General features: G+C 36.4%; 1 protein-coding gene across 1 annotated transcript in view; it reads right to left on the bottom strand.

Moving 5' to 3' along the window:
* LOC149543396 (protein phosphatase 2C and cyclic nucleotide-binding/kinase domain-containing protein) overlaps positions 1 to 23,923 on the bottom strand; it is a 119,271-nt gene that overhangs the window by 26,461 nt on the left and 68,887 nt on the right. Inside the window, exons 8-10 of the mRNA XM_089798189.1 lie at positions 21,212 to 21,522; positions 20,905 to 20,989; positions 20,703 to 20,769 (exon numbers count right to left, since the gene is read on the bottom strand). Of these exons, the coding sequence (XP_089654315.1) occupies positions 20,703 to 20,769; positions 20,905 to 20,989; positions 21,212 to 21,522 (463 nt within the window). The remainder of the gene's footprint in view (positions 1 to 20,702; positions 20,770 to 20,904; positions 20,990 to 21,211; positions 21,523 to 23,923) is intronic.

The raw sequence follows: 23,923 nt of genomic DNA, 5'->3' as shown, positions 1-23,923 counted from the left end.
ACAAATAAAGAAATAAACAATTTGAATATCTTTTTGAACTTCAAGTTAATTTATAAAAGTAGCTCAACGTTTATTTAAATTTGATTCACAATTATTATTATAATAATTTCTAAGCCATTTATTTAGGTTTGGGGACAAGTTCAGATATGAGAACCTAGTACATGGGTTTGTGAATTTTTGTTTCATTCTGGTCCATAGAGTTTTTTTTCATTATAGTTTGTACGGGTTCGTGTGTTTGAATGTTTGGAAGGGTATGGGAAATACCAAAGGAGTCAAAAATTTGATGGGAGTCAAGTTAGTGTGGTGAGGAGTTAAGAGAGGCATAGTGTTCATGAAGAAACATATGTGTTCAATGTGAAGCTGATGGGGGCCACAACCCAACAACAGAATAGACACAATAGAAAGGGGAATTATATTAACTGAGAAAATATGCTAGTACAAACAGTGCAGAGAAAATAAACTTCAAAACATGCCCTGCGGGCTTACAATAGCATAAATCTGGAGAATATTTCTCCTTATAGCACCTCCTCTCAAACTCCACCCCGAACTCCTTTTACAATGCCAAAAATCTCCTTAAATAGACCCCGGAGGGTTAAGGACTAGGAGTACATTCTAGAAAGTGCTAGTAGGCATCCACCGACAAAACAGAAGGTTCCAGAAGCTGCGTTAGAAGTCGGTGCAAATCTAGAAGAATCCAGAAACGGTAGCCGAACTTCCGGGAGGCATAACTTTTGAACCGTAGCTCCGATTGACGAACCGTTTACATTTTCGGAAAGCTCTCGAAGCGCTCTATAGCCCTATGGACGAGCTTCGCTCGTTCCCCATTTTTCGACCCTTTTCGAGGTCATTTAATGCCCCAAACCTGACTTCGAAGCATTCTTAGGAGGTCTCCAAAACCCGAAAAACTACAATAACTTTCAAACCGTGGGGCCTTTTGACCTGATTCTTTTTCTGGAATGCTCTAAACCTCAATTACATTCATCTGGCCAAGTCACACCTTCTAGGTCACCAAAATGATGGTCAAATTGCATGCTCCTATTTTTTCGGGATTTTCAAATGCACTGATAGTTGAACTATGAGAGTTGGAACCTTTATTTGAGCCAAATGGGTATCCAAAAATGTAAAGACATAAAATAGAAACTAAGTCTAAGTACTTTTTTTTTGGGTGACACAGGATTGCCCTTATACCTCTGGATGCTCCTGCATCAGACACCCAGGGTAGATTGAAAAGTGACCCTGTCACTTTATGGATGGTAGAGGAAATCCCAAATGGGAAACCTCAGCTGCTGAAATCCAAGTCGAGTCCTCAATTGGCCGTCCTTTCCATTTGACCAAATACTCTTCATACTGCCTGTTTCTGGTACTCCTACCCACACGATGATCTAGAATGTCTTCTATCTCCTCCTTCTTAGAAGCAGGAATTGGACACGGCTCTAAAACCAGCTCCTCATCTGCACCATCATCATGATACTCTGTCAAATCTGCAATGTTGAAAATGGGAGAAATGTGAATACCATCTGGCAGCTCCACCTCATATGCATTTCCTGAGTTATGTTTCTTCAAAATTTTGCAGAGGCCAAATTTCTTCATTTTCAGCTTGTTGTAGGTACCAACTGGAAATCTTTCTTTTCGTAAGTGCACCATGACAAGATCCCCTACTTGGAATTCCTTATGTCTTCTCCTTGCATCAGCCCTAGCTTTATACTCTTGATTCATCTTGATAATGTGTGCTTGAACCTCCTCATGTAGACGCTTGATGTGTTCAGCAAATTCCTCAGCTTCAGCACTTGTTCTCTCCCCTTGTTCTATCTTCCTCAATTCTGGTGCAGTCCTTGGGCTATTCCCATATACAATTTGAAATGGTGATTTTCCAGTACTCCTATTTACAGAGTTATTATAAGCAAACTCTGCCTGTGGTAGAATCAAATCCCATCCCTTGGGCTTATCTCCAACTAAACATCTCAGCAAATTGCCCAGACTTCTATTTACCACTTCTGTTTGGCCATCAGTCTGTGGGTGATGCGTGGAACTGAATTTCAAGTCTGTTCTCAACTTCTTCCACAATGTCCTCCAGAAATACCCCACAAATTTAGTATCTCGGTCAGAAACTATACTCCTTGGAAGACCATGTAGTCTTACCACCTCTTTGAAAAACAAGTCTGCAATATGGACAGCATCATGAGTTTTGTGACATGAAATGAAATGTGCCATTTTGGAGAACCTATCAACCACCACGAATACTGAGTCATTACCCCTTTGGGTCCTTGGCAATCCAAGAACAAAATCCATACTTATGTCCTCCCATGGCCTTGATGGAACAGGCAATGGCTGATATAGGCCAGTATTTTGACTAAACCCCTTGGCCACTTGACAAACCTGGCAACTCTGTACAAACTTCTTCACATCCTGTGTAATTTGAGGCCAAAAATAATGTTCTCTAAGAATGGCAATGGTCTTATCCCGACCAAAATGTCCTGCCATCCCTCCACTGTGTTTCTCCTTAATTAGATTTTCCCTCATGGAACTCCTTGGAATGCACAATTGACTACCTTTGAACAACATGCCATCCTGTATCAAATAGTCTAACCACTTGGTTCTATCTACAGCAACAGGTTCTTTACAAGCTTTCCATGCTTCAGCAAAATCATAATCCTCAGGGTACAAATTCTTGAGTTCATCAAACCCAACTACTTCAACCTGCATTGTTGTAAGCAACAGCTGTCTCCTACTTAATGCATCTGCAACCTTGTTAGATTTTCCACTTCTATGCTTCAACACAAATGTATAACTCTGCAATAATTCTACCCACTTCATATGTCTCTGATTCAACTTACCTTGGCTATTTAGGTACTGTAATGCCTGATGATCAGTATACAAAACAAATTCCTTTGGCAATAAATAATGCCTCCATTTCTTTAAGGCCTGAACTATTGCATGGAACTCTTGATCATAAACAAAATACTTCTTCTTTGCATCATTCAATTTTTCACTAAAATATGCAATAGGCTTACCTTCTTGGCTTAATACAGCCCCAATAGCACTGCCACTAGCATCACAATCCACCTGGAACACTTTTCTAAAATCTGGAAGTGCCAACACAGGCTGTTCAGTCACCTTCTTCTTCAGCAATTCAAAACTTCTCGCAGCTGCTGCAGTCCATTTGAACTCTTTTCTATCCCCTCTTATTGTATCAGTTAGAGGTGCACATATGCCACTGAAATTCTTAATAAACTTCCTGTAAAAACTAACCAGACCATGAAATGATCTTACCTCAGTAGCAGACCTTGGAGTAGGCCATTCCAAGATGGCTTTTACCTTCTCTGGATCCATTTTGAGACCTTCAGGTGATATAACAAATCCCAAATAGACTAACTCCCTTTTTGCAAAGACACACTTCTTTAGATTAATTAACAATTTCTCTTCCCTTAGCCTTTCAAAGACACTACGAATATGCAGTAAATGTTCTTCCAAATTCTTGCTGAAAATTAAAATATCATCCAAATAGACAATAACAAATTTTCCCAAGAACTTCTTAAGTACCTCATTCATGAGCCGCATGAAGGTGCTTGGGGCGTTTGTCAATCCAAAGGGCATGACTAACCACTCATAAAGACCCTCCTTGGTCTTGAAGGCTGTTTTCCACTCATTTCCTTCACGAATCCGTATTTGATGATAGCCACTCTTCAGATCTATCTTTGTGAAGTACTGAGCTCCACTCAAGCAGTCCATAAGATCATCCATCCTTGGTAAAGGAAACCGGTACTTGATGGTTATCCTATTTATAGCTCGAGAATCTGTACACATCCTCCACTCTCCATCCTTCTTTGGTGCAAGTACTGCAGGTACTGCACATGGACTCAGGCTCTCTCGAATCAAGCCCTTCCTCAACAGCTCCTGAACCTGTCTATTTAGCTCCTCTGTTTCCGTAGGAGTCATCCTGTGAGCAGCCTTGTTAGGCAAACTAGCTCCTGGAATCAGATCTATCTGATGATTGATTTGCCTTACTGGTGGCAATCCATCTAGAACATTATCAAAGATAATATCTCCAAATTCCCCTAGTAAATCTGAAACTTCAAATGGTATTTCACTACTACCTTCTTTATCTTTCCTAGGAATCAAAACATAGCACATACGCTGATGTTTCATGCCATCTAAAAACTTCCTTCCATCAACAAGACAAATCCTAGCACTGCTACATACCTTTTCACCTTCCTTTTTCATGGGCTTCAATTTGTGGCGAACTCCATCCTTTGTCAGAGAGTATGTGTTTGCATGTCCATCATGTATTGCATGTCTATCAAACTGCCATGGTCTACCCAACAATAGATGGCAAACATCCATCGAAATAACATCACAAAGAACTTCATCATGGTAACTCCCAATTTTGAATTTTACTAAACATTGTTCACTTACCAGGACCTTATGATCATCTTTTACCCAAGAAATCCGATAGGGCTGGGGATGTTTCTCCCTCTTGAGCTTCAGCTTAGAGACCATCTCTTCGGATACCAAGTTATCAGTGCTACCACCATCAATGATCACATCACAACATTTATCCCCACACTTGCATCTGGTACGGAACAAACTCCTTCGTTGTCCTGGTTCATTTTCACCACTTAGTAGGACTCTTTCATTTACCAAGGTCTCTCCTCTTTCTGCATCCTCTGAATGTGATGATTGTGCATCCTCATCCACATGAGCAACCCTAGCTTGGCCCTCAGCTCTCCTATCTGTCCTTCCTTGTCGTTGAGGGCATTCAAAGGCACGATGACCTTCTTCATTGCAATGGAAACAGGTACCACGGAAGCCTCCTCTTCCTTGTCCACGTCCTCTACCTCTTCCTCTTTGATTTCCAAAATCTTGATCACGGGAGCGGTTGAAACCCTCATTCCTCTAGTTCCTGCTAGTACCCTCATCTTCATTTGTCTTTTGAGTTTCATTGCGGCCTCCAGTTGATCTACCGCTTCCCCTTCCTCCTTGACCGCGCCCTCTTTGTCTTCCCTCAAACCTTTTACTCAGCTTCTCTTCAACTCGTAGGGCAAACTGGTATGTTTCTTCAACGCTGGTCATTCTTACCAGACTTAATTCCTCCTGGATGCTAGGTCGTAACCCACTGATATAACGAGCAACCTTCTCCTTATTTGCTTCTGCATGCCCCGCTCTAATCAGGAGTCGGTAAAACTCCTCTGTATATTCTTGGACTGATCTTCCTACTTGCTTTAACCCATGCATCTTCTTAAACAGATCAAGCTCGTAGTCTACAGGAATGAACTGCTTCTTCAATTTGTCCACCATGCGATCCCATCTTGTGATCTTCTCCTTTCCTCTTCTAAGTCTTTCCAGTTGAACCTCTTGCCACCAGATGCATGGCCTTTTAGTTTGGCCTTTGCAAACTTAACCCTATCTGGGTCCCTTATATCCTCATACTCAAAGTATTCATCTAGTTCATTGATCCAGTCGATCAACTCATCTGGTTTCAAATTTCTTGAAAATATACCCACTTCAATTGTAGGTCTTTTCCCAAACCTAGTAATGCCCTAAAAAGCCTTTCCTCTACAGGATTCAGAACTTCCCCGTCAACTTCCATTACTTCCTCTTCATTGTCATCCTCACTATTGTCATCTGCGGCAATATTTGCTCCTCTACGAAGCTCCTCTTGCAATGCTTGTACCTGTCTCTGGAGGGCTCTAACCTCCTCAGGATCAATAGCTCTGGCCCTTCCGCCACGCTCTCTTCGTGGAGGCATCTTCTAGCTCGAACCCACAACCACACAGTCCTGGTGCAAACTGCCTCACAGTCGGCGCTCTGTCTGCACACTCAGGAAAACCTGCTCTGATACCACTTGATGGGGGCCACAACCCAACAACAGAATAGACACAATAGAAAGGGGAATTATATTAACTGAGAAAATATGCTAGTACAAACAGTGCAGAGAAAATAAACTTCAAAACATGCCCTGCGGGCTTACAATAGCATAAATTTGGAGAATATTTCTCCTTATAGCACCTCCTCTCAAACTCCACCCCGAACTCCTTTTACAATGCCAAAAATCTCCTTAAATAGACCCCGGAGGGTTAAGGACTAGGAGTACATTCTAGAAAGTGCTAGTAGGCATCCACCGACAAAACAGAAGGTTCCAGAAGCTGCGTTAGAAGTCGGTGCAAATCTAGAAGAATCCAGAAACGGTAGCCGAACTTCCAGGAGGCATAACTTTTGAACCGTAGCTCCGATTGACGAACCGTTTACATTTTCGGAAAGCTCTCGAAGCGCTCTATAGCCCTATGGACGAGCTTCGCTCGTCTCCCATTTTTCGACCCTTTTCGAAGTCATTTAATGCCCCAAACCTGACTTCGAAGCATTCTTAGGAGGTCTCCAAAACTCGAAAAACTGCAATAACTTTCAAACCGTGGGGCCTTTTGACCTGATTCTTTTTCTGGAATGCTCTAAACCTCAATTACATTCATCTGGCCAAGTCACACCTTCTAGGTCACCAAAATGATGGTCAAATTGCATGCTCCTATTTTTTCGGGATTTTCAAATGCACTGATAGTTGAACTATGAGAGTTGGAACCTTTATTTGAGCCAAATGGGTATCCAAAAATGTAAAGACATAAAATAGAAACTAAGTCTAAGTACATTTTTTTTGGGTGACACAGGATTGCCCTTATACCTCTGGATGCTCCTGCATCAGAAGCAATAAATGGATCAGAAGTTACCATGAGTGTTGGAATGGATCAAAGATGTTTTTTGTTTGTGGATATGTCTTGAGTAGAATGGGCTTCTGAATGGGATGGGGAAACCTTTTACAAGGAAAGTTGTTGATGAATTAGGAGAAGAACACTTTGTAAGTGCATTGGGATAACTTGTCCCAAGTGGTGGTTTGTTGTGTAGCATCAATTTGGGAAGAAAGTCATTATGAGAGAGGAAACCCTGCGACTTTGACACCTCATGTGGATCCTTCATGTAATGCGGTTTTCACACCATCGCCCCATTGCAAATGTGGACCTCCTCTTTTTTCTTTATCAGTTAGTTCTACTTAGTTGGCACTAGTTTTGTAGTATGGCAATGTTAAAGACCAAGTCTCTTAGGAAAGATTGAGGTCAAAAAGTTGTCTTGAGTTGAAGACTTGTGGGAAATGGAGAATGTTCCAATATAAGTCAAGATCCCAACCCTAAGTTAAATTCCTCGCTAACTTGGTAGAAGTGCCTAAACATATCATGATTTCAACATAACTTGTAGGGCTCTCAAACTTAAAGGCTAGAGGATGAAATGTTTATGGAAGTAATGGATATGCTTAAGTGAAACTCAAAATGTCCTTCAAAATTGATCTAACTACCTAGAGTGATATTGATAAACTTCAATATCAACATCAACCAACTCCATACAAATCCCAATCAAGAAGATGAGGGTGATCTAGATGAGCTTGTTAAAGGACATGATTAACAAAGTTTGGGCAATGATCAAACTAGATTAACACTTAGTTGAATTGTGGAGATGAGCTAATGTGCAAACCAAATAGGCTTGACAATTTTTTATTTGCATCCCTTTATATGCAGCCCCACAAGTGAGAATATTTCAATCCAAGCATCGCTTGAAGCCCCCGCAACAAGACAATTTCTACTCCAACCTTATCTTAGAAAGTCCAAGTCATCCTTGATTTCCCCACTACTTCTTACTCTTTAACATATGGCAAAGGTAGAACGATTAAGGGATTTGATGGATGAATGTGATCAAGAGTTGCCAAAGAAAATGCAGTGCTAACTTGTGCAAAGAAGCATGCAACCTTCACCAAAACACTTATAAAATCCAATCACAAGCATGAAATCTCACGAGCATTTTAAGTGAACATCAAAAAGCAATTTTAGAGTCCTGAAATCCAAAGGCAAAGTGTATGAATCTGAAAGCCAAGCAATATTCAAAAATCCAAAATCATGGAAAACCAAACTAATGGTCAATTTGCAAAAATGTTGAATGTGCAAGCCTAATGAGTGGACATTTTCCTCTCCACTATAAAGCCCTACAGGTGAAGAAATTCTAAACTTTTATGGAGCCCGATGGCGACACAATTTCCACCGTGACAGAAGTAAAATAATGCAATTTCTGAATTGTATTTAGTAGGTGTGCACAAGACATTTACAAATTTCACCCAACTCACAACCAATTTCCAATCTGGAGTAACCTTGAGCTTAAAGAGATTACATTATCCACCCAACGATGAATGTGCCCAAGGAGAGTGCAATTTCCACCTTTCACATGGCACCTAAAGCGAGGACATTCTCTACCCATCCATGGTTCCCAAGAACCAAATATTTCTGCCTATAAGCAATTTAAAGCAAAATTCCATTGAAATTCCTAAACCAATCAGGTTGCCTTGTGGGATTAAAAGCATTATGAATTTAACAAGTTGCACTTAAATAAAACATGTCCAAGTTAGCCTTGTTTAATAAGACGTCTTTGGGCATGATGCTATGTAGTAAAGACTAAGAGTAAATGTCTTATTTTACCACAAAAAAAAATTGATCAAGTAACAAACAAAACAGATTGCTAAGAGTAGTTAGCAAAGTTTACCTTAGAGCATGATTTTTGACAGGAAATTACAAATAGTTGGGAGGTAACTTGAAGTAATATGAAAGCTCAACAATTTCAATGTGTTAAACTCAGAATTCATCACAGAAAATCAGACTTAGAGGTTCGTTGGGAAAATTACAAAAGAGATTGAATACTCACACTCAAAATTGAAAGAATAAGAATTCAAAACCAGAAATTAGAACAATGGCAAGGCATTGATAAGGTTAAAATTGAGCTAAGGAGAGTTTTATTTTATCTTCAAGCTTGGGGCCATCTTCAATCCTGTGTGGTTTATCTATTTGGCTTACCGCTCCTTTGATTCAAATGCTTGCACTAATTCCACTAGTCGAGCCCATTGTACATACAATCAGGCCTCCATTCTTCTGTTGTCAGTGGGGATTGATATTGATTGCCTTCCACCTTATCAATACTCATTGGATGCCCCCACCAAACACCTCCCTTCCCTGCAGGAGTTAAATGGGCACATTAGGATGGACATTTACAGACGTTATATCTTACAACATGGGTTACCCCCTAGTGGGCTTCACCCACGAATGGCCTTCTACGATAAGCACTTTACTGATATTCAGGCTAGAATCATTGTACGTCCTTCCTAGCTTGCCCAATGTTGGACTCACACTCTCCACATCTTCTTGGGCTCCTTTACACAAACCACCAAATTAATAGGGAGGAGCGGGTCTACCGATTGTGTGGCATGGAGGAGCTTGAGACAAAAACACACCTAATCTTTTGTTGCCCCATATACTATGAAGATCAGAAGGAGGTTCTATTGCATTTTATGGCAGTGTTGGTCGCTCACGTCCTTTTTCAAGTACATATGTATCTCTAGGAGGCCATAAGGCTTAGGGACAACATTGTGTAGCTTCAAGTGTACAATCAGCTCATTACCTACCTTTTTCTCTTCAGGGTCTCTTGTTTCGGGTACCAAACAAACACTCCGCCCTCCTACTCCTAGTCACACCAAGTTCGTTCAGCCTCGTAGGTGCTATTGTGAGTAGCAGCTTGGTCCATTCAGCCTTGCAAGAGCTATTCTTGGCACTAGCCCCATTGGCACTAGCTCTCAAAGACAGCCTAGGGCCTCTCCTCACTCGAACCTACCCTTTTCTTCTAGACTTTTTCATTACTGTTGGCAAGGATTAGCATGTTGTTGGCTTCTCCCTCCACTCGTCAGTTTAGGGATTTCCTTGCTTTGTTTTTCTCTTTTCTCAAAAACTTGTTTAGTAGTTACGTTGTTGGTTGTTCTTTTGTAGCGCTATTGCAGTCCCTTTGACCCTCTCCTTGTGGTCTCTTGTCAAACATTAATAAAAGTGATGGCTTGGTTAACGATATTCAAATTTTGTTCACAATACCATTTCATAAGCTTTACACAACTCGTCTTGCAAGGTGACACAGAGGATGGAGATGCTTAAGGGCAAAGGAAGAACTTGGGCCAAAACAAAAAATTGCACAGAAGTGGGTCCAAAAACAAGGAGGTTTCATAATGTCAAGGATGACATAGAGCATCACTGAGACAACCACAAGTCTTTCATCAAGCTAGGAAGACCTTCAAGATTGAATACCAATATGCTAGTAGTTGTAAGTCAAGATACAAATCAAGTTCAAAGACAAAATGATTCTATGAAATGGGATGATGTACAACTTATATGAGTAACAACATCATGATCAAATCAACAAAATATAAAGACCTAAATTGCTGATTCGGGTGCGGATGGGGATGCGAATACAAGAATCGAGTGCATGGATGCACGAATTTTTTTTGAGGGGCTTTGGATATGTTTCATCTTGGAGTACTAAGTTTTTCATCTTGCATTTGGAGTGGTCACAAAATAGAAATCAACAATTCCCAAGGTGGAGTGGTCACAAAATACAAATCAAGAATTCCCAAGGTGGAGTGGTCACAAAACAAACATTAACAATGTCCAAGGTGCCTAAACTACATCAGAAGTAAATGACAAGTTGTATCAATCCTAAACTAAGACTCAAACACTGATCAATGAGTATGCGGGAAGTTCAAAACAACTTGGTAACAGTTGTAAATCCATCAACAATCCCATGGTCTAACAACTCAAGTTTCCAATAGACAACTAACTCGAAAATGACTAGGGTGCATTAAAAATAAACCAACATTATATTACACTATTTTGTAAAGGGGGAGTGTGCTACTACTCATGAAAACAAAATTGAGGTCTTTAGAAAATAAGAATAGAAATATAAATAAATGTTTTACAAATACAAAAAGGAAAAATCTCAAAATGCTTTACGTTTGAAAATAGACTTACCTTTATTATTTCTTTTATTTAATTGTTTTTAGCATAAGATACAAAAAGTAATATATTGATCTAATAGGTTCAGCCCAATTATTACATTTATTTTAGTTGTTTCTAGCATATGCTAGAAACAATAATATATTGGTCTAAATACATAGAACTCTATTTTTCGGAAAAGACAATATAATAAGATACATCAAATTCAAGTTTAATATATCCTAGACTCTAAGTTGTAACTCATGATTTAGCTTCAGATTTGGGTTAGAGATTCGCATTCAAAATGCATTCACAAAAATATTTTGGGTGGGTTCAGGTTTAAGTTGTTTTGGGTTTCGAGTACAAAAACACATGTCAATATGTGTGTATGTATATGCAATAGAAAATAAGTTCATACACCACTATGACAATAGTTAAGCAACCTAGAAAAATACATCACCTTTATATATTAATATTTTAGTCCAAATAACATAGCAAGATGCCAAAATGTACTGCCATATATATTAATATTCTAGTCCAAATGACAAAGCAAAATGCCAAAATACACCGCCTTGTTAAAGTTTAAGTTCAAAATTAATAATGTCAACGCAAACAATCAGCCATCACTGGTCAAAAATAATCAAAAGGCATCAAACACATCATCATCCTCTTGTTGTGAAATAGTAGCACAAAAATTGCCATTGGCATTGCAGCTACCGATCTCTGTCAAAAGAGTAGCCTCACTATCATTAGGTAGGTCATGATCATCATCATTAACTACAAATGCATCAAGGCGAGCAATCATAATCAATGCGTTGCCTCCTTTTTGTACGTATTTTCTTCGTGTGTTAGCAGCCTCAAGTTTGGATGTCTTATGCCTTCTTGGAAGGTGGTCCATAGAGTTTTATTGAGTACATTGAGTATGTGCTCCAGTTCCTATTAGATGATGATAAACTAGCAACCAATCAAGATTTTCAATTCAAAATAAAATAAAAAATTGAATAATTCAAAATTCATCAATAAGAAATTAGAAATTAGAATATTTGGAGGTAAGAACTTACTTGTGATAGAATTTTGATGGCAAACAAGTTGAAGTTGGTGGTAAATTTCTCCATGAAAATAGCATCATTTATATGCATCACCACAATCATCGGTTCTTGAAAAACTCATGAATTCAGTCCACACTATAGGTTGCATGGTATCAAGAAAGAGTCTACAAAGGCCTGCCTTGTACCCATAACTTACTTCAAGATCTCTATATGAGGTAACTCTCGTGCTACTTGCCTTAAGGACCAACTGGCTATAATACCTAGGAATCCATGGAAGGGCAATGAGATGCAAAGGGGTAGTCATTTGTTCCATCTCTCCACCATGATTTTTGAAAATCCTTAAAGAATGTTTCTTCAAGATCTTCCTCTTTCTCATTTATGATTTTTTTTAATATCCTCAATCATGGAATCTATGATTTTTTTTAATATCCCCAATGAATCTCTCGAGGTACTTAGCACGAACCCACCATAAGTAATCTATTATCAGTGTCTTAATGGAAGCTGCCCTTGTACTACTAGCTTGCCTCCATACACTCCAATTAGCACTAGTTACCATTCTAGGTAATGCTTGTTTAACTTTCAAAAGACATCTCAAAACAATAGTATTGGAGGCATAATGGGTCTCAAAAACCTATTTCAAAATTACAACAATAATAAATTAAAATAAAAAACATAGAAAGTTTAAACATGTTTGAATTTAAATAATTTAACATACCTTCAAAAAAATTAATCTCGAGAATTATCTAAATATGGTTTGCAACATAAGCCTTTGTCCAATAAAGTAGCACACACAATCTCGTAACCCAGGCTCATTGAGAAATGTCATTTCTCAGGGCCCCTTTCCTCTCTTATTTGTCACCAATTCTTGAGGAATACAAAAGAATCGATGGCCTTTTGCGGGTTGTTCACTGGAAGTGGAAACTAAAGCCATAGAGTTGAAGTCCTTTAGAGCTTGTTTTGCTCTTAAAAAAAATTTAGTAGAATGTGGTTTGAACGATAGGTTTTAAATATTAAACTCTTGGATTCACTGGACAAAACGTCACGTCTTTCTTAGGAATAAAGCGCAAGTGACCTCTTTGCAATAGGTTTTAAATCCAAATAAAACCTCCTCCACCTAGCAATTGCTTAACCATTTCCACATATTTCCATAGTGGAAGACACGAGTTTGTTTTGAATCGGGAGCTCCCAATGCTAGAAGCACTTGCCATTCTATGAATCTATAAATAACACACGGTGCCACAAACAAAAAAAATGAAATAAGAAAATAAAATTAGAGAGTTCATTTCAATTTGTTAAATAAAATACAAAGAAAAAATTTTAAAACAAACAAAATGAACCAAAAACTACCTCTTTTGTTGAAACCTTCCTCTTCATATCTCTAAGGAGTTCTCCACACTCATAACCACATAGGAATAGCTCACAAACCAGCTTTTAAACCATGCAACAATCACCCTGAACGCTCCTTGAGCAATGGAAACCAAACAAGAAAGTTTTGCAATAAAGGCAAAAAGTTTTCTTTTTCATTCACAAATGACCTTGTTGGCCATTTTAGTGGTCTATTTTAGAGCTGGTGGGTTCAATTGACTAAAATAGACCAGAAATACTTTAAAATGTCATGAAAAACAAATTTTTTACCAACTTCAGCCTAGATCCTACCATTGAAATCCAAATTTGATGTAAAAACACGAAACTTTTTACTGGATTTTTCTGACAGAGTTTGACCCAAAGCGGCATGTGTGCAGCCAAATTTTGGCTGGAATACACCTAGAGCAGACTTGAGGCAGCCAGACAAGACTTTTGAGCTGCTATGTTGAACTTTGGTAAACTAACCTAAAATTCAATTATTCTTTTTCCAATATGAACATCACAGGTGTTAAAAAAGTGGAAGATGACAACTAGGATAACATAGATAGCTTAGTCTCTATGCATAGAAATATATTTATGTTCTCTCAACTAAATTAAACCAACAATTTATAGCAATGCTTCCGAGTTCTTCTAAATCAAGGTCATTTACAAAATAGCAACGAGCTTGGGAATTCCATAGAAATAGTTTTTAAATGAATTGACTTTCAATCACTATAGTCATTTCATACAACTGGAATTTAAGCCTTTACTTGGACCAGCACAATTGTGGAGATGAAGTATTATCCAAAGAATAATAAAATGGCATTTGGGTAAGTAAAATTACGAAATTGGGAATGCGAAATAAATGTATAACAATGAGATGAACTCCACAGCTAAACTTTTGACAGCACTGCTGAACTTACCATTCAACATCATTGCTTTAAGCTAAGTCACAAGGTTTGTTCATAAAAATCGTAAAAATTCATCTAAAATTCAAGCAAAATATGACAAGCATTTCTGATTAGGGGTTTTCAACATTAGTGCATAATGTCGAGTGAGATCGACAAGAAATGTGGAGTTGCAAAGTCGTGAGTCCATTAAGTACAAAATAAGAGTAGTCAATGCGTCTAATAGCCAACCATTGCAATCGTTGGAAGACAACTAACAACCATTCGAAGCCTACGAGTCAACGCAACTCCTGTCAATCTTTTTTTAATTTGTCTATTTTCCAAGTTGTTATGAAACGAAAGCTCTCCTATCCCAACGATGCAAAGGCACATTATCGAAGCGATAACAAATGGTCTTTTTTTAATATTTAATCTACGCATTTCACTTTTTTATTATATTATAATATTTATAGGTATTAGTTTATTTTCAATTTAATGTTATTCTTCTTTAATCTTGTGATACCATTTTTTTAATATAAGCAAGAGGCCGAGGCCATATATTAAATATACCATCTCGTAAGGCACTGAAAGGATGGAATTGGGTGATGGTCCCTCAATTTAGCCCAAAATTTAAAATATATCCTTTATTCCACATCCAATGGTTATTATTTTCCATCTTCTCCAGACAGATCCACTCTTGTGTCTCAAATTACCTGAAACGTCACAAAAATGCCAACCAAAATAGACAACTCCATGTTTCTTTGTTAGAGGTTAGAAAACTTAAATAAAGATATTATTAAAAAGATAAGAACAAGAAACTACAGAAGACCATCAACCAGAGATTGAGGAGCAAACCCATAAAGTCTTAAAAGGAGCATTAAAACAAAAAAGCAAGACTTAAAATTGAATAGACATCAACACACCTAGAGCTGATAAATAACATCACAAAATACCTTTTTAAAATACTTCTACATACCAATCAGACTGATAAATCTCAAATCCAATCAAACAAATAGTAAGAAAGGCAAGAAACTTGAAGAGGGGAGGCTTCTACCAATTACTTAAAGGAAGTAATCAAAGCCTCCTTTACAACCTCAGATGTCCAACTTTGCAAAGATTTAAAGCTTGCGAATGTAATCACGATTCAGTAGGGGGAAGAGCGCAAAAACTAACGATATCTCTCTTTTCCTACTTAAAAGACAACTTGTACTTACCATCTTTTTCAAGCCTTGTAACTAATAATTAATAAGGAATATGAGGCAATAATTAAACATTTGACGCTAGAAAGGCATTAATGTCCATATAAGCTAACTCATCTGCACGCTTATTACCTTCATGATAGATATGATTGAAAATAATTTTGTCAAAATATTTGCAAAGTTCTAAAGCTATAGCTAATTTTGCACCTATTCGCCAATTAGGAATGGAACCTTTTCTAAGGGCATTAATTATGATGGTGGAATCCCCCTCAACTTCTCAATATTTAATATTTTATAATTTACAAAACTGAAGGCCCTCCACTAGAGCAGAAATCTCTACCTAGTTGTTAGTAGCTTCACCTATGTATTTGGACAAGTTAGTTACTTCAATCCCCTGATCATTGTGAATGCAACATACTATACTTGCTTGACCCGAATTTCCTCTAGAGGCTCCATCGAAATTGAGCTTGAACCAGCCATCTTGTGAAGCTTGCCAAACACATTCTAATCTTTTTAATTTACCTAGAGTCCCTTCATCACCCAGAAAGGGAGGAATTTTTAGATCAATCCTTTAGCTCTCATCCTTGCATCCCAATAAGCCATCTTAGCGTGTTTGGGGAGAGAATTAAGCAATCTGTTGTTAGTTAATTCAATAATAGAGACTTCATTTTTTTGCTTTAAATGATCAATAGGCATCTGCTTATCTTGGAAGATTTTATGGTTTCTTTCCTTCCATAGTTCCCATAGAATTATGGAAGGCGACGTAATCCAAAGGCTATGATATATACTATCTGTTCTCAGCAGAAGCCAAGAAGTCAACATAATCCTGATTGAATTTGGAAAGGCCAAAATAACTCCCAATTGCGAACATAGCCAATGCCAACATGAGTTTGAGTAAGGGTAATTAAGAAAGAGGTGGTCAGCATATTCCTCATTAGATTCATATAGTGGGCATCTGCTAGGCCCTTGAATCCCAAACTTTTTAAGCCTTTCTGATGTAAGGGCCCTTTGATGAAGGACAATCCATGACAAAAGTCATGGCTTGGGAAGGCAGATCTTATCCCAACACCGACGGAGAGGGAAAGGAGACGGAGAGAATCCTTGAAGAGATGCAAGATACAAATAGCCCATTTTTGAATTGTACTCTCCATTTTTGCTCCCATCCCATATGAGTTTATCATCCCCTCCCTTTAAGGAGATCATTCTGGATCTCAGAATTGACTGAAGAAGAGATTTCTCTTCTAAGAGAATGCCTACAATATCAAGATTTGTCCACTTCCAATGCAATCCTTCTTCTCCAAAAATCACATAGTCCTTCACCTTTGTTCCTCATCTCTCTGCCAAATAAGATTTGGCTTTCAATAGGGAAGGATAGCGAACAAGGGGCTTATAGCCACCCCAAGAGTCTTCCAAAAACAAACCCTCCTTCCCATCCCCAAGATTCCATGAAAGCTTATTCTGAATAATATTTATGCATTTCAAGAGGAAATTCCAAAATCTTGAACCTTTGGGAGGGTTGATCTCCCTAACAATATTGATTGAATTAGGGGATGAAAGGTATTTGTCAAAAAGAATCATAACCCATTTAAGGTTAGGGAACCTAATCATCCTCCATAATAACCTTGCTCCTAAGGCCATTCCTTGACGTCTGATATTTTTTATACCACCTCCACTTAGACTTTTAGACCTACAGATTTTGTCCCAGGAAAGAAGGGAAAACTTATGTCGAACTGGATTACTTTGCCAAAAAAAGGTTCTAAGTAGAACTTCAATTCCCAACACTTTGCTATTTGGGAGATCCAAACATGAAAGGTGGTAAATAGGTCGTGCTGACAAAATAGCAGAAACCATAGTCTTCCTTCCAGCTGAGGAAAATCACTTACCTTTCCATCCAACGATTTTTACTCTTAATTTTTCTACTAAGGGATCCCACAATTTAGAAACATTGTGACCCAAATTGAGAGGGAGACAGAAGTATCTGCAAATTTGAGCTTCCAATTTGGTGGAAGTGTTGAAGAAAAAGATCTTCAATTTATCTCTATTAATCTCCTAACCTGACGCCTTGGTGCAATTACCCAGAATATCCTTCCAGATATAGGTGTCTCTAGTTGATCCTACTCCAAATAACATTGCATCACCTACAAAATGTTGATGTGTAGATGGTTCCTTCTCGTTGGTTATTGAGATAACTTTGATGGCTCCTTACATTCTTGCTCACATTATTAACCTCCCTAACGCATCAATAGAAAAGGAGAAATAGAGTCTCCCTGTCTCAGCCCATGAGAAATACTAAAAAGTCTACCGGGGTGCTATTTATTAAAACAGACATTTTCAAAGTAGATATACATTCAAAGATTAACTCTATCCATTGTTTAGAGAAAGCATAAGCTTCAAGACATTTGCATAAAAAATGCCAATCTACCCTGTCATATGCTTTCATAATTTCCAATTTGATGAGGATAGTGGGTAAATTATTATTCTGAACCGAATGAATAGCCTCCTAGGCTAGAATGAAGTCATCATATATCGATCTTCCAGGGACAAAACATGTTTGTTCCTCACTTATAAGACTTAACATCTTTTGAAGTCTGCTCAATAAAATTTTAGTAAAGAGCTTGTAGAGAGTATTACATAAAGCTAGGTTTCTGAAATTGTTGAAAGATTCTACCTTATCCTTTTTTGGAATAAGGGCTATAAAAGTATTATTGACTTCTCTTAGTAGTTTGCCGAAGTTCCTAACTCCTTCCAAGGCTTTCGTTACATCTTCTCCTATGAAGTCCCAACATTTCTAAAAGAAAATGGTTGGAAAACCATCAGGACCTAGAAACTTTTCCGAATTCTTTTTTTTTTTTAAGGACATTTTCAACCTCTGGTTTGGTGATCTTTTGCAAAAAGATTTTCTTTTGTTCTGCTGAGACTAATCTTGGGATGTTAGAGAAAACACTCCTCTAAATTGTCAGACTAGAACTTGCAACGTGATTATAAATACCTTCAAAGTAAGAAATGGATTCTAAGTTGATATCCTCAACCGAGTCCTTTGGATTTACATCCATTCCTTCAATGGAAGTAATTCGGTTAATAGCTCTTGTATACTTAGAGATATTATGAAAACATTTGGTGTTATTATCCTCAACTTCTAACCATGTTTCTCTCGACTTTTGTCTCCAGAAAAGTTCTTTAGCCAAAACCTCTTCATATTGTTGCATAAGCTTTCTTTCTTCAAGGAATTGAGCCTCTCCCATTCCATTTTCCATTGCTTTCTTGTTTAACGATTCCAATTTGTCTTTCAAAGTTATCTTATTCTCAAAGATATCAAAAAATTTGACAAATTAAAACATTCCTACAGTATAAATTACAAATATATAAAATCTGTAAATTTGAATTATTTAATTTAAAATAGACAAAATGAAATACTTAACAATTGAAATTTATTAGTATTTTAAAATTTTAAAAGATTATTTAAATTTAGTATAATATTATTTATTTTCATAATTTTAATTTTTTTTTATTTTTTTAAAATAAATTTATATAAGGCGAACTTGATAACGAAATTTTTTCCAATTTTTTTCTGCCGTCAAGTTCCATCTGAATTTGATTGTGGTCGAACATGAACTCAAACTCAAACCTTGTAACGTAGGTGTTAAGCATATTTGGTACAGTAATTTAATTAAAAGAATATTTTCTTCGATGAGTAGCATCTGAACCTTCAGATTCATTTGGCTAGTTATTATGTCATACATCTGGTTGCTTATGACAAGCTATGTTCGTTGTCTGCATGTTCCATGTCCTAATTCTCAATGCCCATATAATTGTGTTCAAGTTAATAAATGAATAGCCGATACGCTTTTACTTGGGAGCTTGCCTTCTGTACTTTCATGTTAGAAAACTACTCTCACATCATAAAACTACCCCAAAAAAGCACAAAATAAGCTTTCCCAAACTGCGAAATCCCTTGACAACAGTTGGTAAACCTCTTTATGACAAAGCTATCTATCTATTGGTCTGCTTTATTTGTGCTTCATTTTTAGTATATATATTTTATTGATAAAAATAATTATTATAATAATTTTGAATTTGTTAAAATATTTAAAAATAAGTATATTTTAATATTATTGATAAGAAAATATTATGCATAATAAAATCTATATTTTATTATTTCTTCTTTCATAAGAAGATCTTTTAACATTATCTTCTTTTCTTAGGATATTCTATTTTTTTAATGTTTCAAAAAAGAAAAAATATTACAAAAAAAAGATAAATACTAATAAAAATAATTTAAAAAGCTCTTTTTAATGCCCATGGCTATGATTGTAACGATTTTGTATTGTTTAAAAAATGAGAAAACATAGATTTAAATATTATCACCGTAAAAAAAAGAGTGAATCTGTATTTTTTAATTATTGGACAATATGTTCAATATTGTCTACAAGGGTAAAACTAATAATTATATTAGTCATTACGTGCATGATTATGCCACCCTTTAATTTATGTTTGCTTGGAAGTTATAGTGGAAAGACTAATTCCAATAATGCATATCTATTCCAAAGAAATGAATGTGAATATATTTCTTGATTAAACATGCATACCTTTATTGATAGTTTTCCACAATTTTGAAGACCATTTATTTTGACTTGCTGAAATATTGGATGAATAGCAGAGAAGATTGTTGTAGGTGTTCAACTAGACTTGATCACTCTAAAATCTCCAAAATTTGTGGAATGAAATTAACTCTTACGTGTGAGGATTGATTAGAGGCAACTCCTAGTCCATAAAACATGGTTGCATGCTTAATTGCATGTCTCCTCTTTGTTTTCAAGTTTATACAAATTGCATTCAAGTTGAATTATTGAATGTTTAAGTTTTATAAATCTTTTCTAATAAATTATATTTGCTCTACCACTAAATCATTGTATCCATGAAATAACAATTAATTATATCATATTCTTCATGCACCCGGTTTGATGTTTGCACATTTTGCATGCATGTCTATTGAAGATTTCGCAGCTGCAGTATCTACAACCCATCAAACCTTACCCATCTTGACATTTTATTTTATTTTATTTCATTAAATATATTTTGTACATGACCTCTATGAATTTTAATCATATAAGAAATGTACCAAAAAAAATGATTTAATTATAATTTATTTGAGATTTTTTTTTTTTAACTAATATAGAAAATGTATATTTCTATAGAAAAATAAAATAAAAAATTATATTTAAATTCTAACTATAATTTCCTATCGGCTTATTCCTTGAACCTCCTAAGGTGCAAGTGCTAGTTCATTCACTTTCTAAAAAAACACTCAACATTGGAATAAAAAGAGTGAAAAAACACTCAACATTGGAATAAAAAGAGTGAAACTATAAATTTATAAATCAGAATTTTTACCTGAACCCTTCTTAACAACAAGTCCTATTTCACAGCAATCAGTGGCATAGACAGTCTTTTTCCATTCCTAGAGGAATGCAAAATCAATTGACAACAATCAGGGTTTAAGCATTGTTGATTCATACGCATTTTTTCAAATAAAAGAAAATAACATATTTCAAGGTTTCCTTTCAAAAGAAAAATGCCATTGAGATATACAGACCAAGTCTGATAGCTGAACTTTTGTGAAATCGGTTACATTGATATCTGGTGTATGTTCTCTCAAATCAATTATATGGTCTCTTAACCTGGAAGAGTCCGAATGCAAAAATCGCTTCACGTACTATTTAAAATATGGAATCGAATCTATTAAAATGAACATATTTTAAAAGAATAAAAATGAAAATGATGAACTTATAATTGACATCAAATCATAAAAAACTTGATCAATTATTTAAAAAGTCAACACCAAACAATATGAATATAGTTTTAGCTTGTCAAATTTAAAGGATGGCAACAAGGACACATACTGCATATCTTCTTGAATAGTTCTCTGCAAGGAACCCACAACAGAATCAAACTTCTCCTTTGTAATCATCCAACATACAACACTGCCAATAGCAACTGCAGTCACTGAATTGATCTGATCACCAAGAAGTGTCTGTTCTCCAAAATAACCACCTCGTTTCTTTGTTGAGCACTTCTGATATTCATTTAAGTCTTCCCATGCAGTATGATTGGAGAGAATCTTCCATGTAACCAACCCTGAATCTAACTGTGAATGATATGTTAACTTCACCTCACCTTGCTGTACAATATAGAATGCAGAGAGGTTCTCATACTGCAAGAACGGAGCAACACCAGCCAACTAAGATCAAAACTGAACTTTGTACCAGAAAAAATGCATTTTGATATGATTCGTTTAAGGATATTATGCATAATCTCAAAATTAGTATCTTGGCTAGTTGGCAAGGCAGCTGCAAAACAATGTCAAAACTGCCTCAAGATATAAAATATTTTAGCAACTATGCAAACAGTAATACCATATGAACAGAGAGAGAACCAAGGGACAGCATTCCGATATCAGAATCTCAGACTCCTGGATAGCTACAACAAGAGCTTTATGCATAAATCTCTACAATTTATAACATGTTTGTTCTGGATATTGCAGAGCTTTCCAGATGTCTGAGATGTCATATTTCAAATTTGGAAATGATATGAGCACAATTGAAGAAATGATGCAATTGCAAAACATTTGTATGCTTTAAATATTGAGGAATTTTCCTATACATTAGGATATATCGACACCACAATTTCCACAATGGGATTAGCAAATTGCAAAACCTTGCTATTTCTTAATATTGCAAAATTTTCCTAGTGTCTGAAATATCTACTTCAAATTTAAAATATATCCAAGCAAAACTGAATAAGCAATGCAATTACAGAAATTTTGCATATTTTAGACATTGTGGAACATTATCCTACATTAGGATATATCCAGTATACCTCAGTATATCTGCAAAATCCAAAATACCCCAAAATTTCTGCAATATCTACTCTACCCAAAATTTCCGCAATTTGATCGAGGGAATGCATAAGTTATGTGCCATCGGACAAAATAATAGTTACATGAGAAGATATAGTGGTGAATATCTCCTGATTTACTACAGAATGTAACATTGCACATTGTTGCCAACAAAGACTTCAAGTTATCAGTAAAAGTTGCACCTAAAGCATTATTTGATGGACCCAAGGCACACAAGTTTATCTTTTGCCTTCAAGTTAGAAGGCAATTTGTCTTCAATCTGAGGTTTTGAAAGTTCATAGAGTTTGAAGAATATGAAGATTATCCTTCTGTGTGGGAAACAATTGTTCATGATCTAGCCTGATTTTTTACTGACACAGGATAAATTTTGAAGTAGGATCACACTGTTTCTAAATGACCATTGAAGAATATTGATGTTTTATGAAATAAAGATGTATGTCGCGCAGGGCAGGAGTATCCCCAAAGGAGATGTCCTAGCCCCCAGCAATATAACCACATAGCGGAAACACAACAGTAAGAAGCAACAATGCAAGATCTGAGCAGGAGGATTTTTCCAAGGATACTTTTGTGTATTATCTGTCATTTAGAGCCTTATTTGCATTCAGTTGTTGCATCTTCTTTATTCTGGTTCAAAACGTAATGTGGTATAAGAGCAGCTCTAAGAAAACAATTCAAATCGGAATAGAAAATTGGATTCTAGAATAATCATGATGTCTTATGGCAGTCGAATATGCTGTTCTAAATGCAGGATTCATATGAGATTAAGTAAAAGATCAAGGCAAATAACTCTTATTGTATGTATAGAAATACAACATAGAGAGAGATATATAAATAAAGGTAGTTCTCAAGATATAATAATCAGAAAATACTTATCTTTTGTTTGATGAACCTCATTCCTTTGTCTGTCCATGCCTCCATTCTACTGTGTAATGCAGCAATGGGTCTTCACATTTCATATATTGGCAGGACCTTCAAGACCATATGCTCTTTTAATTCTGTGACCAACAAATTATTGAATGTCGATGTCTTTCTCTATGTGAAAAACTCAATTTGTCTCTAATTTGTAACCATTTGTTTTTCATATCTCAGTTTTATTATCTGCAATATTCTTCAACTTCATGTCTGACTTCTTCTCAATTCTCTAAGTAGGTTTTATATTCATGATTTTGTATTTTTTTTATTAACAGTGTTGGACAAGTTTTATGAAGCCTTTTATCAGTTCAGTGATAAGTTTATGTTTCTACCCATGCGTTTGAAATAATGGTGGCAATGTTAATACAGTGTTACCCCAGCGCGGGGGTGCGGCGGTGAGGGGGGGACGTCGGGACGAGTTTTGGGTGCAGGAAAAAAATACCCTCAATTTGGGGACGGCAGGGGTGCGGCGGCGAGGGAGCAGAGGGGGGGTTCAGGGGAGGGGGGAGGAGAGGGAGTGGGGGGAGGGGGTTGCATAGTATATATGTAATATTATTAATATATATGATTGAAAATGCTAATTATGAAATGATACTTCAATATATTATATAACAATGTAACATTAACATATCAAATATAGTTGACTACAATGAATAGAGAAAATTAAAATGTGATTCACAAACTATAAGTTCAAACTTGAAACTTGAAATTTCATAACCATTACTATTACTAATGACCATTTGACAAATTAACTTAGTTCAAGATGCAAGATTCAAAATTCATT

This window comes from Cupressus sempervirens, chromosome 8, assembly GCF_028749045.1.
Source record: "Cupressus sempervirens isolate cs-2001-9-10 chromosome 8, ASM2874904v1, whole genome shotgun sequence".
Classification (NCBI taxonomy): domain Eukaryota; kingdom Viridiplantae; phylum Streptophyta; class Pinopsida; order Cupressales; family Cupressaceae; genus Cupressus; species Cupressus sempervirens.
The sequence above is the reverse complement of the archived record's forward strand: the minus strand, read 5'-3'. Positions and strand labels throughout refer to the sequence as shown.